Here is a 13,261-nt window from a genome sequence, read left to right as displayed (position 1 = left end):
ACTGGCTGCAGGTAACTGTAATGGTTCACCCTGATTAGCCATGGTAGCTCCTAACTTGACTTCTGGTGTTTTCCTACAAATATGTTCTACTTCTTCAACAAAGGGAGCTAATGGTTCACCTAGGGAGTGGCACCCGTGCATAAAAACACAAAAAGAAACAAAATGAACTATCAAATTAAGCTAACAAACTCACTACTGAAAATACAAACTAACTAGAAGAAATAAAAATAATTCCATACAAAATCACCAAGATAAAATTATGAAAGCAAAAAAATAAAATAAGATAAAATAAAAATAAATCTGACCTAAGACCATGGAGAACGAAGAAATACACTTAATATGTGTCTCCCCGGCAACGGCGCCAAAAACATGATGTGAAATTTAATTACATCGGCTTTTATACCTCGCAAGCGTACGAATCGTTCATGTAATCTAGCGGGAAGCGAGGGTCATATCCACAGGGAGGACTGAATTTTGTGTATTCTTCAGTCAACTAGCCTAACCAAATATGGTGAATTAATCTGAACTAAACACTAATTATATCCTAAATTATCAAGCAATCATTTGATTAACTACTTGCATAACATGAAACGTCAACTCTGGATTTTACCATGATACGTGCCTCTCTCGAGCGCCACATAACCACGAATCCGATTACTCAATCCTTGCGTCTATCCCCTCTCGGGCGCATAGAGTGAAAGACAGAAATCAAATTAAAATACCTAAATCCAACCTAGATTACAATCCTACCCTAATTATCTAATTTAATCAAATATCCAAAAAACAAATATTCGATAAACATTAATTCTCAAATCAAATTTAATAAACATTCAAAACCTAAGTTCAAACTATAGAAAAATTAAATTCCAAAATGACGGATTACTCCCCTTCTCCTTCCTCTCACTGGGGCAGCAAAGGATCGTTCTCACGACTGCAATTTCCAGAAATTGATGACTTCGGGTTGCAAGAGCGAGTGGTTGGAGGTAGAGACGACGCCGGCGAAAAAGGATAGAAACCCACGGACGGAGGTGACGACCGGTGAAGAACGAAACAGAGCTGAAGTCCTCTAACCGACTCTCTCGAGTCTCGGTCGGAGTCGGAATAGCTCCGAGAATGGTCGAAAATAGGTAATAAATGCCGGATGATGGTCAAAATGCGGAATTGGCACCGGAGGAGCCCTCTCAGGTCACCTCTCGGCCTGGCGAGCTAAAACTGGCACTGTCGAATTCGCCGCAACAGAGACTCTCTCGAGCTCTCCTCGAGTCTGTTCTTGGTTGCCGGACGGTGGTGGACGATAGTGGCACGACGAACGAAGGCTGGAAATCCTCTCGGGCCTCCCCTGTTTTGGTCGATGCTCCCTTGTTTCAGTTGACGACCTCCTCTTTTCAATACGATTTTCCCTAAAAAATCACCTCCCTTTCACTAAGGGCATTTTGGTAAATATCTCCTTCTCCATCAAAATTCTCCTGAAATTCCATAATTGAATCCATAAAAAGCATTTCAGGAAGAAATAAACCCTAAAAGCAATGAAATATAATTCAGGAGAGAAAAATATGCAATATAGACAATGATTAATGCCAAATTCAATAAATGCACGTTTCATTTGAAAATCGATAAATAACCACCTATAACACAATTATAAGGGTTATTCTATTATAATTAACCTAGTTCTCATGTCAGAATATGGCATCTATCACCCTCCACCAATCATCGTCCTTGTATGTAGGTCTTGAAAGACAAATATGGACGAAAAAATGTCTTTGAACAATTTAATTGTTTGGAGATTTGACTAACAAGTAAATGATTAATAGGAAATTTAGGAACATACAATGCTGAATGAAGAGATATAGAAGAAGAAGCTTGAATTGGATCTTCTTAAAAAACATGAGAATGAGAACCATCGGCTAATGCAACATGATCCATTGAATTTGATTGATGTAGAGAATGAGAACCATCGGCTAATGCTTTGAGGTTTACCTAAGGAGAAGGTCCATAGGCCCACACAATGGTGACATGATGGTAATGAAGACTCATCTCATAAAGATGACACTAATGTAATTAGTTTATGATTTATGTCTCTTATTTACTCTTACTTGGATGAAGGGTATTATTGTAATATTAGTACTTTTGATATTTATAAATACAACTTAAAGGAGAGGGTTTAGAAAAGTTCAATCCATTACCCTAATCTTCCTCATATTTTCTCCAAATTCTTCGTTCTTCCTCTTCTCCTCCTAAAACCTTCTCTCCATAACTCTTCTTTTTCTTCTTCTCACCCATAATCCTCTTCTATTGTGATTATACATCATGGAATCCTAAGTTTCAACATGGTATCAGAACGGGCAATGATCTAAGATGTAAAAGAAGAAGAAGATGGAGAAAAATATGGAGCAGAAAAGGAGGAAGAAGAAGAAGAAGAAGAAAAAGGAGTTTGTCATTTTTCCTTAAGTTTTATTTCTCATTTTTTATATTTCATTGGATGTTTCACTCTCTTTATTTATTTTTCATATAAAAAATTATATACCATTAGAAATATATGTGATTATAGTTTCCAACTCAAAAAGAATTGTTGAAATCAAATTTTTTTAGAAAGAAAAATTGACATCTGAAGCAAAAAAGGTAAAACAACAAAAAAAAATCGTGTAGGAGCAGAAAGCTTCAACTTTTGAGCCATTTTATGCCATCAAGAATGAGACTTTATATGGATAATTATATATCAAAAAATATTTGTCAATCTATTTTCTTACCTATTCAACCAATTCTCATTTTGAGTATTTTAGAGAGAGATATCAATCTCGGATGTGTCAATATTCAAGCTAGCCAAAGAAGAAAGAGTACTTAGCTCGGCCAAATTTTAGAATCCAAAATTTATTAGATTATTTATCTCAAAAGAAGTATATATTTACGAAGAGAATTTATACTTGGTTGAAAGCTATTTAAGTCTAGTTTTAGAAGGAGAAATTTTTATATCAATTTGATCTATATTTAAGGAGATATTTGCATTGGAAGAATGAAAGGTCATGTTGGTATACCATTGCATGAGAAGATTCGAATTTAAGCCGAATTTTTTGCTTCTTTTTGAGTTGCTGTTATTGATCCATAATATCAGGAAATCATCTCATGATCTACCCTTGGAAATTTTTTGTTTTTTAACTAAAAATATCTAGAAAGAATTTTTAGAAGATCATCTTATGTTTAGAAACTTTCCTACATTTATTTGTCAAAGATTGTTTTGCCTAAAGATTTGAGGGAAGAAAAGGCAAGGAAAGGTGTCTTCGTTGATTGTTAAGTAGGCACCAATTGAAGGAGGAAATTACCTTATTTAGAAGATTTTTCCATCCATGAATTTTGTGAGATTTTGTTGGTATATTGAAAGATTACAAAGAATGTGATTTGGTATCCTTGCCTATAAAATGAAGGCAAGAAAATTTAGAAATATTTGGCTTGGCTTGAGTTACTTGGTTTACAATATTTGAGCTAGTGAAGTTGTTGATACTAGCCTTCTATTACTTGATCATACAAGACGTGGATTAACACTTGAACTTGCAAAATATTTGTTGACTTCAAGATGGGATCATTGACATTATCTCCCAACTTGAGGGGGAGAATAGAAGGAAGAAAATATTTGTTTGAGGGGGAGTGTTAGAAGATATGGTGGACTACTTTTTTTATACGGGAAGATCCTATACACCATTTGTAGCAAACTGGGCGTTCATGACACTCTCACCCCCAGCTTGAAGGGGAGTATTGGAAGATGGGTCTAAGCCCACACGACCAAGGAAGGCTCACAAGTCCAAGTGCGTGAAAGATGGGTTCAAACCCACAGACCATGGAGAAGGCCCATAAACACACACAATGGTGGCATGATGGTAAATAAAGAGTCATCTGATAAAGATGACACTGATGTAATTAGTTTATGATTTATGTTTCTTATTCACTCTTACTAGAGTGACTGATATTCTGATAGTATTAGTACTTTTGATATTTATAAATATAACTTAAGGGGAGGGTTTGGAAAAGTCCGTTACCCTAATCTTCCTCCTCTTTTCTCCAAATTCGTCACTCTTCCTCTTCTGCTTGTAAAACCTTCTCTTCACAACTCTTCTTCTTCTTTTCACCCCTTAATCCTCTTCTATTGTGATTATACATCATGGAATGTATGTTTCAACTAGCCTTTATTTATAATAGAGGAAACAAGTAGAATCCAATTATAATTAAATTATCCTTATTGTTAGACCTATGGAAAAATCATGTTGGTCTCCAGTATTTTGATGATAACAAAATGGGTTGCTTGAAATTAAGCTACTAATGGTGTTATCAGTGTGATTAGATACATTGATTAGGTATTGAGAGATATTCGTATTGGAGATGGCAAAGGTCAAGGTACACAACGAAGAAAATCAAGAGGTTATAAAATATTCAAGAACGAAATATTTTATGTCACATTTGGTATAAATTTAAAGCTCTTTGAGTTTAGTTTCTTTATAAAAAAACCTTTAGTGATTCTGAGCTATATTTTTTTAGATATTGATATCACAAATACTAACAGTCTAGAAGAGTTTATTAACCAAGTGGGACAGAAACCTGTTTCCCTATGTCATATGTCCAGAAGAGTTTTACCAGTATCCAGTAGAGTTTATCCCTTAAATCGACTGACATCTGCAGAGATTAAGATAAAGGCCCTATTAGTGCGTAGCGTAAGTGAAATGTATTTCACTTACGCTGGAGAAATTGAGGCAAAACCCGTTAGTGCGCAGCGTAAGTGACGGGGGAAAGTGAAATACAGATTAATTTCGCTTCCCCCCGTTTTAGGCATAAAGCGATGGTAAGTGAATTCAGAGGGGTCGAGCTCTGAATTGACTTACCATCGCTCAATTACATCTCAGGCTCGGACTGTCGGGAAGGAAGCACTGTCGAACGAGGTTTCGGAGAAAAAAAAATTTTCTCTCTCGCTCGCTCGGCGCCTTCAACTTCTCTTCTCTCTCGACCTCCCTCTCCTCTCCCTCTAGACCTTTGTCGCAGAGCATGAGAGGTCGAGCCTTTGCCGCATAGCCTCTCGGCCTCCCTCTCGTCTCCCTCTTGGCGTACCGTCGGAACGCCGCCTTCGTCGTCGTTTCCCGTTGGGTCGTTGCCTCCGTCGTTGTTGCCCGTTGCCTCCGTCTCCCGCCGCTAAGGAAGACGACGCACGCCGTGAGGAAGATGATGGTTTAATTTTTCCTAACTTAGAAAAAATTAAACCATCGTCGTAAAAATAATAATTTATATTTTTTTATAAAATAATTATTTTTATGCATTTAATATATTTATTTTATAATTACTATATTAAATTAGTGATTTAATAGTCATAATTAAAATATTGTTAAAATAAATATTTGATAAATTATGTTTTAATGCCACTAAATATTTTTTGTGTTGTATTTTTGTATGAACATATATAATTTTTTTTATTAAAAAGGTGATCGAGTTATATTTATATTATTTTTATTTTTATTATTACAATATTCGTGTTGTACGCTATGTAGTACGATATTTGTATGATTATTTTATATTTAGATATTACAAAATTAAAATTTAATTACAATTTTAATAATATAAAAGTACGTATTTGTTTAATTATTATATTTAATATATTTTATTTATTAACTAATATTAATTTAATTTTCTAATAGTCTGATATATCAAAATATTTTATTTAATTAATAATTTATATGCATTTTACACCACACTTTCCATTGTACACACTAACCCAAACAAGTACTGTATACTGCACTTTTTATTGTGCACATTAACACAAATAAGTACTTTACACCGCACTTTCCATTGCGCACACTAACACAAACAAGTACTTTACATTCTCTCTCACTTTCCCAGGGAAAATACTTTTCATTGTAATCCATTTTACCTCCGCACTTAAATTGTGCACTAACCCCCCAAAAGGGTTTGACCTCAAGTTACAAACCCTCGCTGTTGCTTACTTATGGAAACTATTTGAAGGACAGGAGACCAACTACCAAAAACTTCTCCTTTAATTTTGTCACCGGCGACACGAAGATTAATTGTGAAGCAGTCAGACGAGTAATCAGTTAAAAGATTATGCATTCTGAATTTGGAATCCGAATCCCTGATTTAGAAGAGCACTCATCAACAAGAACTTGAGTGCGGAGACGTTCATCTCTTCCCCGTAGTCTCTAGCCTGTTCGGAAAACCAAGATCAGACCAAGATATATATATATATATATACCGTGGGGATTTTTAAGACCAGGTTGATCGGGGAGACAAATGGAGTAGCCTTACGTTGAGAGTAAAGGTCAAGACCAAACGGTCAGGAAGGGTCGCGAAGTTGGAGCTTTGCACGGTAAAATACGTCAGAGATTCGAGGGCTCTGTGTAGAGCCACCACTGCTCCCTCCCCCTTGCTGGATACTATTACTAGCCTCACATAAAATCCTCTCTCTTCTACTTGAAAGGCGTCCATCTGCAAGACACAAGCAGGTTCAGTCCTCCTTCGTCCCCAATAAGAAACGACAGTGAAACTAAGATTTTGCCACTGTCAATGACTACTGCAAGGTGGAAAAGATGGAGAAATCTTACACTAATTTACCTGTGTTATCTTGCAGCAACTCAAGTTGTTAGTTTTTGTTGTTTCAGTACTTCCCGATTTCCTCAAGAAACCCTCAGATCTTGCACGGCCTTGTCTTGAGTATAACTCCAGACCTTCAATTTCTGCCTTTAGCTTTTTAGCTTGCTTCTGAAGATCCTTCACGTATTCCAGCGCATCCCCTACGATGGAGGCCTTGTCCATCTGTATGATCGAAGAGTTCAGTAAGAAACTCTAGAAAATGAGGAGACAAAGGAGAAAATAAAAGTAAAAAATGCAGGCACCTTGGTAATGTTAGGGACTAAGGAACGCAGACCGTACAGCTTCTCCTTCATTCGACCTCTCCGTCGCCTCTCAGCTATCAACGTCCTTGATCTATCTGCGTCAATGGGTTTTCCCATCGGCGTCGTTACACCACTCGAATCTTCAACTTCATTCTCTTCATCTCTGTCATCCGCGTTGCCACTGAATGTTGGCGAAACTTCATGAAGCACACTGGGAACTGGTGTCTCTTCTGGTACCGGATCCATCTGGCTGCTCACTTCAAACACTCCATCGACCTTGAGTTCATCATATCTTAGATCATAACCGGAGTGAACTCCTTCAATGATACTCTCTCCCATCAAGTATCCTATCACTTTCTCCATGTTGTAGTCGTTACTGAAGTCGGGAAAACTGAAGTTGTTCAAGATCGCATGATTCTCCATGTTTCTACACTTACTCTTCTTCTCGAGGAATTGAACAATGAGAAGTTAGAGACTCCTTTAAGAAGCCTAAACAGGGTTAGTGTCGCAGGTGTGAACAGAATCAAATGGTTGGATCCTGACGTTGGATTTGGAAATATTAAAAAGTCTGGCTCTGTACAATCAAGAAGTTGAAAGTGATTAATCTATTGGCTAATTTCCTGTTACCACTATTTTATAGCTTAAATAGTGATGTAGCGAGCCGCAATCTCATTACAAGTCTATCACAACCAAAGAGTACTATCTGGGGGAGGTCTCTTCCCATTTGACCTCCATGAGATAGGGACTTGTGGAGTCCGACGTGAATCGGGAATGAACAGAAGAAGATACAGCGGAAGAATGGTATTTTGTCCACACGCAATCACCTTTGCTGAGCTCTCTTCAGGTGTTCTTCATATTGGCCTTTATGTCCTGATCTAGCTTAGAATTTTAGGGACCCAAGTGTGGTTCCAATTTTGAGTCATAACACCTTGGATATTTTGACCTCAAGATCCCCATTGAAATAATTTTGATGATATCAAACCTTTAAAGTTACTGATGAAATGCATTAAGTATACCTTATATCTCACAAAAAAAACCCCAAAAATCACTCCCATTCGTCAGACAAAAGGTCTATCTGAAGGGCCCATAAACAAGGGGAAAAGCAATTCATGTTGGAAAACACACAGTTAGAATGGCCTTACGGCATGCATTCAACTATATAGGAGAGTGAAAACTCTGTACAAGCCTCTGTCCAGTGCAATGTCCTAGAGGCCTGGAAGGGTACTTAGCTCACCAAGCAAGCAAGCCCATCCATCTGAACTGCAAGGAGCTAGTTGTTAGAACAAAGAAAGAGAGAAATCTCTATGTTGAGGACCATTCGCCCAAACATCTGAACTGCCAGGCTGAAAGAAGAGAAAAAAAAAGGAAGAAACAATGTCTACAAAGAAGACTGTCTAACTACAAGAAGATTGTTCGATCAAAGATGAGAGACAAAAACCTCAAGAAGCAACCATTAGATAGTCATTCGAACGCCCAAGCCAACGAAATCAAACACCCACAAGAAGAAGAAGAGTTGTCTAACAAAGACCATTCAACTGGTCGAGATCCGTCTGAACAATGCATTCTTGAAGAATTGTAGAAATAGATTGAAGGGTTCGATCCGGCAAGCTAGTTTTCCAAATTTTTTAATTGACTTATCTATGTTATTAGCAGTTCAAAATGAAATATTATGCCTTTTCTAATGATTTTTAGTTGAGATTTCACTGAGATTTGCAAAAAGATAAATGGTCCCTTCCAAACTCAACTGTTTAATTGTTAGAAGGTTGAGAACTTTGTTTGTTTAAGCTGTTTTATCCCCAAAGAATAGAGCTTTCAACTTCTAAGGCTTCCATGACAACTTCAAAGCGCTCTTATACTTAGAAATCCATCTAGTGATTAATTTGGGCTCTCAAAAACAGAAAATCCTCAAAGAGCTAAGTATTCCTAGTCTCATACTTCAAAATATTTACTTAGCAAATCTTGTGTTGGATTTTTTACTCTTAGACTTTGAAATCATATTATTCATCTAGCAAGAGATTTTTGTCATGATATTTTGCATTAGTTTACATTATTTGGCCATGTGGAAAAACTTCTTTCCAAGCTTCAATGTGCTTTTACTTCGAATTATTATGTGTGAACTTGGTTAGGTACACTAAACCCGTGCATTTGCACTTTGAAATCATCATTAAAGTTTAGATTACTACTCGTGGCTTTATGATTTGAAATCCAATTATATATTTAGATTATACTCTCAAATCTAAGTCTCCTTGATCAAGACATTTTATTGCGATCGAGTTAGAAAACTTGTCTCATAACTTGAAGTAAGACAACAATCTAACTAGTTTGAGTTGGGTTCTTAAATGATATATGGTATAATCAAGTTTACACCTAGACATAACCGATATGCCCAAGGTGCTACGACTTCTGCTATTTCTCGCTCCCTCAGGGTTGGGGCTGCTTCTCAATCCAGCTGCAATAGTAAATGGTTCTAAAAAGCAGCTTGTTCCATGTTGTGGCATGAAGTTTGTCCTCTCATACTTATTCCTCTTCTTATTAATCTTGATTCACTTAGTTTTGCTGAGAGTTATCTTTTTGGACCAGACCTATTTTCACCTCTTGAAAGACATGCTTCTCTTGCATGTGGTTTCCCCCCATTCATTCAATCATTTGCTTGTGATTGTAGTTGTTCCCCGATGTTATCTTTTTTGCATTGTTGTTTGGGAAACGTTGTATTCTACCAATTTTGTTGTGTCGCATTAGGAATTAGATATCCTAATTTAATACTAACGAGAGCAATAAAAATCGTAGAAGAAGAAATAATCAAATATAAAAAACACTTCATTTAAACATGTTCACCTCAAGGTGAGACTACATCCTGTCTTCCGCCGCTGCAATATTTCACTATGATGATGAAGTATTTTACAAGAGAAATCTCATACACTCGTGTTTTTCTCTAACCTCTCTCAGTTGCAACTGATGATCCTCCTCCGATGATAACCCTAATAGTGGCGCCCCCAAATATAAAGAAAAAACTTGGGCAACCATAATACAGGTGTGAAATCCCTAAATTATCCTTAATGAAACAACAATTAATATATCATAGACCTTTCCAGGGTTTTGCCCCCCTTCCATCCCCCATGGAGACTTTACCGCGAAGGTCGAAATAGCGTACCGACTTAGTGTAAGGCGTTAATTAGGCTCCACAACTTAACATGTTAGAGCTTTCTAGAAAACATGAGGACTTTGCCTCTCTTTCTGTTCTTAGCGGATATGATTCTCATAATTTACTGCAAGAGCCCATTTTTGTAACACACGTTCAGTGATTATCTTTCACAAAAAGCTAATCACGTAACAAGTTTCTTTTTTGACAAAAGTTGACACATAGTTTATAAAGACAAATTGGTAGAAGATCTTGACCAAAACAATAAATGAAACATGACTTTACTATCAATTTCTTAGAAACTATTCTTTTAATTCAAGGATTTTTTTTGTAAAATTTCTAGGTAATTTCCTAGCAAGACATTATTAAGATTTTAAATTATAGATTTGTCGAATACTTATAATTCAGAAAAAGTATTTCTAGCTTTTCTTAGTAATCATCCCTCCCCTCAATAAAATCTCTCACAATGTTCTTGATTTTTCTTTAATTATAGCAGTTTTAGGTTCAATTACTTTAAAAACACTTGATGTAAATGAATAACAAGATGTTAAATTATTTATTTTGTTTTCTAGCAAATAACATAAACCTTCATTAGGATGATGCCACGCGTAGGGTCAAGATCGAAGGAATTATGCAAAGTTTTTGTTTTTTTATCTGTTTGCTTGCCCCCTAAAACATGAGTTAGGGTAAGGTAAAGAGGGAAGTCGCGAGTACAGAGAGCGAAAGAGCAATGGCGGTCACTGGGCGGCGGAACGGACTGATGGAGGACGAGGAAGAAGAGGGAGGGTTGTTTGACGAAGCTTTGCTTGAAACGGACAATGAAGTGCCCCCTCATCTGCGGGAACTCAGCGAGGCAGCCCAGCTCGGCAACGTCGACGCCCTTCGTCAGGCGCTTGGTACTAAACGCTTCATCTTGTTTCATTTCCATCCATTGTTTCTGTTGCCGCCTTAATTTGGTCCGAAATAGGTATTTAGAGAGGAGTGGTTTCCCCTGAATGTAGCGTATCCGTTAGAAAATTATTTTTTGACGTTAAGATGGAATCCTGTTGTCAGATCAACCGGTTATCCCTCGCCCTAATGACATTGTCTTATGACCCCCGAATGATCCTTATTAACCTGTTGCTTTATAAAAAAGGATCCTTTTTCACCTGTTCTGACAAAGGGAATCGTTTGTGCAGCTGTATTTCTCTGTATGGTACATCTCCAAATGATACTTATTTTTAAAGCTAGACAAACTATAATTAAACCTTCATAGTTGTCTATGGTGTAGGAAGAAGATGTGTATTTTCTTCCTATGTCCATGCTTCTCGTTGTACTGAATTCGACTCTTATTATCTCACTCTTTATCTTGGTTGCTTCTCTACCTTTCATGAGTACGAGTCTTCCCTCGGTGAACTTGACTATGACACAGTTGGTAAATGGTACCCGGCTGCAGTTTTGCGTAGGTTCATATCCTGTTCTCAGTGTTTATATCACATAAGGTGGTTGGTATGCCACAAGGATCACTAATTTATTCTCCCTTCTGTCCTTCTCTGAGCACTTTTTTTTTTTTTGTGGCTGTTACTGTCAAAATAATTTTTGTATCTGATTGCCCGTTGATAAGAAACATTTGCACAATTAATGGTGGATCAGCATTAGCAATGATTGTTAAAATAGATAATAACAGCTTGGTCAAATTTTCATTGGTAGTTGTTCTTGCCAAACTGTTTGGTGTTAAGTGTACCACATAAAATGGAACTGGTGATGCAGCTTTTCTGTTGAGCGATCTTGCATGCTTTCTTTCTGTCTTTGGTAATGGTTGGCCTTCTCTGAATGCAACTCTCAGTCACAGAATCATCGGGCATATGCAAAACACTGACTGAAAAATGTTAGTAATACCAAAAGTTGGGTGACATCCATATTGTTTTCTTGCACATGAATTGCAGATAATCTTACAGAAGGCAGTATAAATGATCCTGTTGAAGATGGAGATACAGCTCTTCACTTAGCATGTCTCTATGGTTTCGGTCCTTGTGTCCAGGTTTGCAATTTCGAACTTGCTCATATTTGGTCCAGCAGGTGTCTATGAAGGATTCTGAGCAAGTACTTTTATTTCTTTTCTTGTAGCTACTCTTGGAGAGAGGAGCTAGCTTAGAGTCCAAGGATGAGGAAGGAGCAATTCCTCTTCATGATGCTTGTGCAGGAGGTAAAACACATGTCTAGAAAAGTTTATTAGTCAGTAAAGTACATCTCTAATTGTTCCAATTGAATGTGCAGGATTTACCAAAATTGTTGACCTTCTGCTTAAAGCAGCTAGTAACCCAGAACATGTGAAGCAGATGTTACGTACGGTTGATACTGAAGGAGATACTGTAAGAGGCATGAATCTTCAGATTGTTTTCTAATCCTATTTAATTTCAGCTTCTGATTGAGAATGGGTTCTGCATGCACAGCCACTTCATCATGCAGCGAGAGGGGAGCACTTGGATGTTGTGCAGTTGTTGCTTGCAGCTGGTGCTTCACCTAGTGAGAAAAATATCCATGGAAAGGTTGGTCAATAATTTGATGTTTTTTCTTTCCGACTTGTAGTGCACCATTGCTGCAGTACTCATTGATGGTTTCTAACAGACCCCAGGTGAACTCGCTGATCCAGATACAGTAGTTAGAAGTGTTTTAGAAGTTGCTGTGACAGGTGCTGCCTCGACTTGCCAATAGGATATTGCAAGAGCAGCTACTCGTGGATATGTTTAATTAAATGATTATGTGGCTCATCTTCCCTTGTCATCTACTATGAAACATTTTTCTGTTTCTTTTTTGTCGACAAACACGAACTGGAAATGGTAAGATGAAGTTGCCATGGCTCATTCACTTGAGGAGCAATCTATTCTAAAGGCGGATTGTGATCCATCAATTTAGGTCTGCACTTCTCTCCACCGGACCCTTTAATTTTTTCCATTCCTTGTCCTTGTTTCGGATAAAAGAGACCAGTGGTTTCTGTTTTCTCATAGGTTTCCTTTCTTTCTTGTTCTGATCTTTTTTTTCTTAAACGATTGTTTATTTCTGCTTTCAACTAATTCATTATTCCTCTTTCTCCATGGATGTATTTCTAATCTGGCTTACTTCTTTCTCTCTCTTTTTATCTTTCTGTCTTTTTTTCTTTTTTTCTTTTTTTATCTTTCTATCTACCTCTGTCCCTGATACTAGAGTTAATTCCACCTCTTATATACTCGTTCGAAAGCAACCCACTAGACTCAGATTATGT

General features: G+C 37.1%; 2 protein-coding genes across 3 annotated transcripts; one reads left to right on the top strand and one right to left on the bottom strand.

Annotated features, from left to right (window-relative positions):
• Nucleotides 1-6,091: 6,091 nt before the first annotated feature.
• On the bottom strand, nucleotides 6,092-7,304 carry LOC137936176 (transcription factor FER-LIKE IRON DEFICIENCY-INDUCED TRANSCRIPTION FACTOR-like). The gene is made up of 4 exons (XM_068780740.1): nucleotides 6,882-7,304; nucleotides 6,601-6,801; nucleotides 6,295-6,474; nucleotides 6,092-6,193 (listed from the first exon to the last, which is right to left on the bottom strand). Exons 1-4 carry the CDS (start codon nucleotides 7,302-7,304, stop codon nucleotides 6,092-6,094), a joined length of 906 nt encoding a protein of 301 aa, XP_068636841.1.
• A 3,412-nt stretch (nucleotides 7,305-10,716) lies between these two features.
• LOC137937131 (uncharacterized) lies at nucleotides 10,717-12,910 on the top strand. Of its 2 annotated transcripts, none has more exons than XM_068782197.1 (6): nucleotides 10,717-10,916; nucleotides 11,946-12,040; nucleotides 12,127-12,205; nucleotides 12,277-12,371; nucleotides 12,453-12,548; nucleotides 12,628-12,910. In XM_068782197.1, exons 1-6 carry the CDS (start codon nucleotides 10,751-10,753, stop codon nucleotides 12,712-12,714), a joined length of 618 nt encoding a protein of 205 aa, XP_068638298.1. In that variant the 5' UTR covers nucleotides 10,717-10,750; the 3' UTR covers nucleotides 12,715-12,910. The 2 variants fall into 2 exon arrangements, with proteins under 2 accessions (XP_068638298.1, XP_068638299.1); XM_068782198.1 differs by having other exon boundaries at nucleotides 12,277-12,378; nucleotides 12,628-12,715.
• The last annotated feature ends 351 nt before the right edge of the window (nucleotides 12,911-13,261 follow it).

This window comes from Aristolochia californica, unplaced genomic scaffold (assembly GCF_029961685.1).
Source record: "Aristolochia californica isolate CCGP_79_NKW_82.1479 unplaced genomic scaffold, dmAriCali1.0.hap1 SCAF_7, whole genome shotgun sequence".
NCBI lineage: Eukaryota > Viridiplantae > Streptophyta > Magnoliopsida > Piperales > Aristolochiaceae > Aristolochia > Aristolochia californica.
The sequence above is the reverse complement of the archived record's forward strand: the minus strand, read 5'-3'. Positions and strand labels throughout refer to the sequence as shown.

Coding starts and splice junctions, on each gene's coding strand:
- LOC137936176 (XM_068780740.1), bottom strand. CDS start 7,304: ATGGAGAATCATGCGATCTTGAACAACTTCAGTTTTCCCGACTTCAGT. Junction 6,802..6,881: donor TAGTCCCTAACATTACCAAG/GTGCCTGCATTT, acceptor TCGATCATACAG/ATGGACAAGGCCTCCATCGT. Junction 6,475..6,600: donor GTTGCTGCAAGATAACACAG/GTAAATTAGTGT, acceptor TGTGTCTTGCAG/ATGGACGCCTTTCAAGTAGA.
- LOC137937131 (XM_068782197.1), top strand. CDS start 10,751: ATGGCGGTCACTGGGCGGCGGAACGGACTGATGGAGGACGAGGAAGAA. Junction 12,041..12,126: donor GTTTCGGTCCTTGTGTCCAG/GTTTGCAATTTC, acceptor CTTTTCTTGTAG/CTACTCTTGGAGAGAGGAGC. Junction 12,206..12,276: donor TCATGATGCTTGTGCAGGAG/GTAAAACACATG, acceptor TTGAATGTGCAG/GATTTACCAAAATTGTTGAC.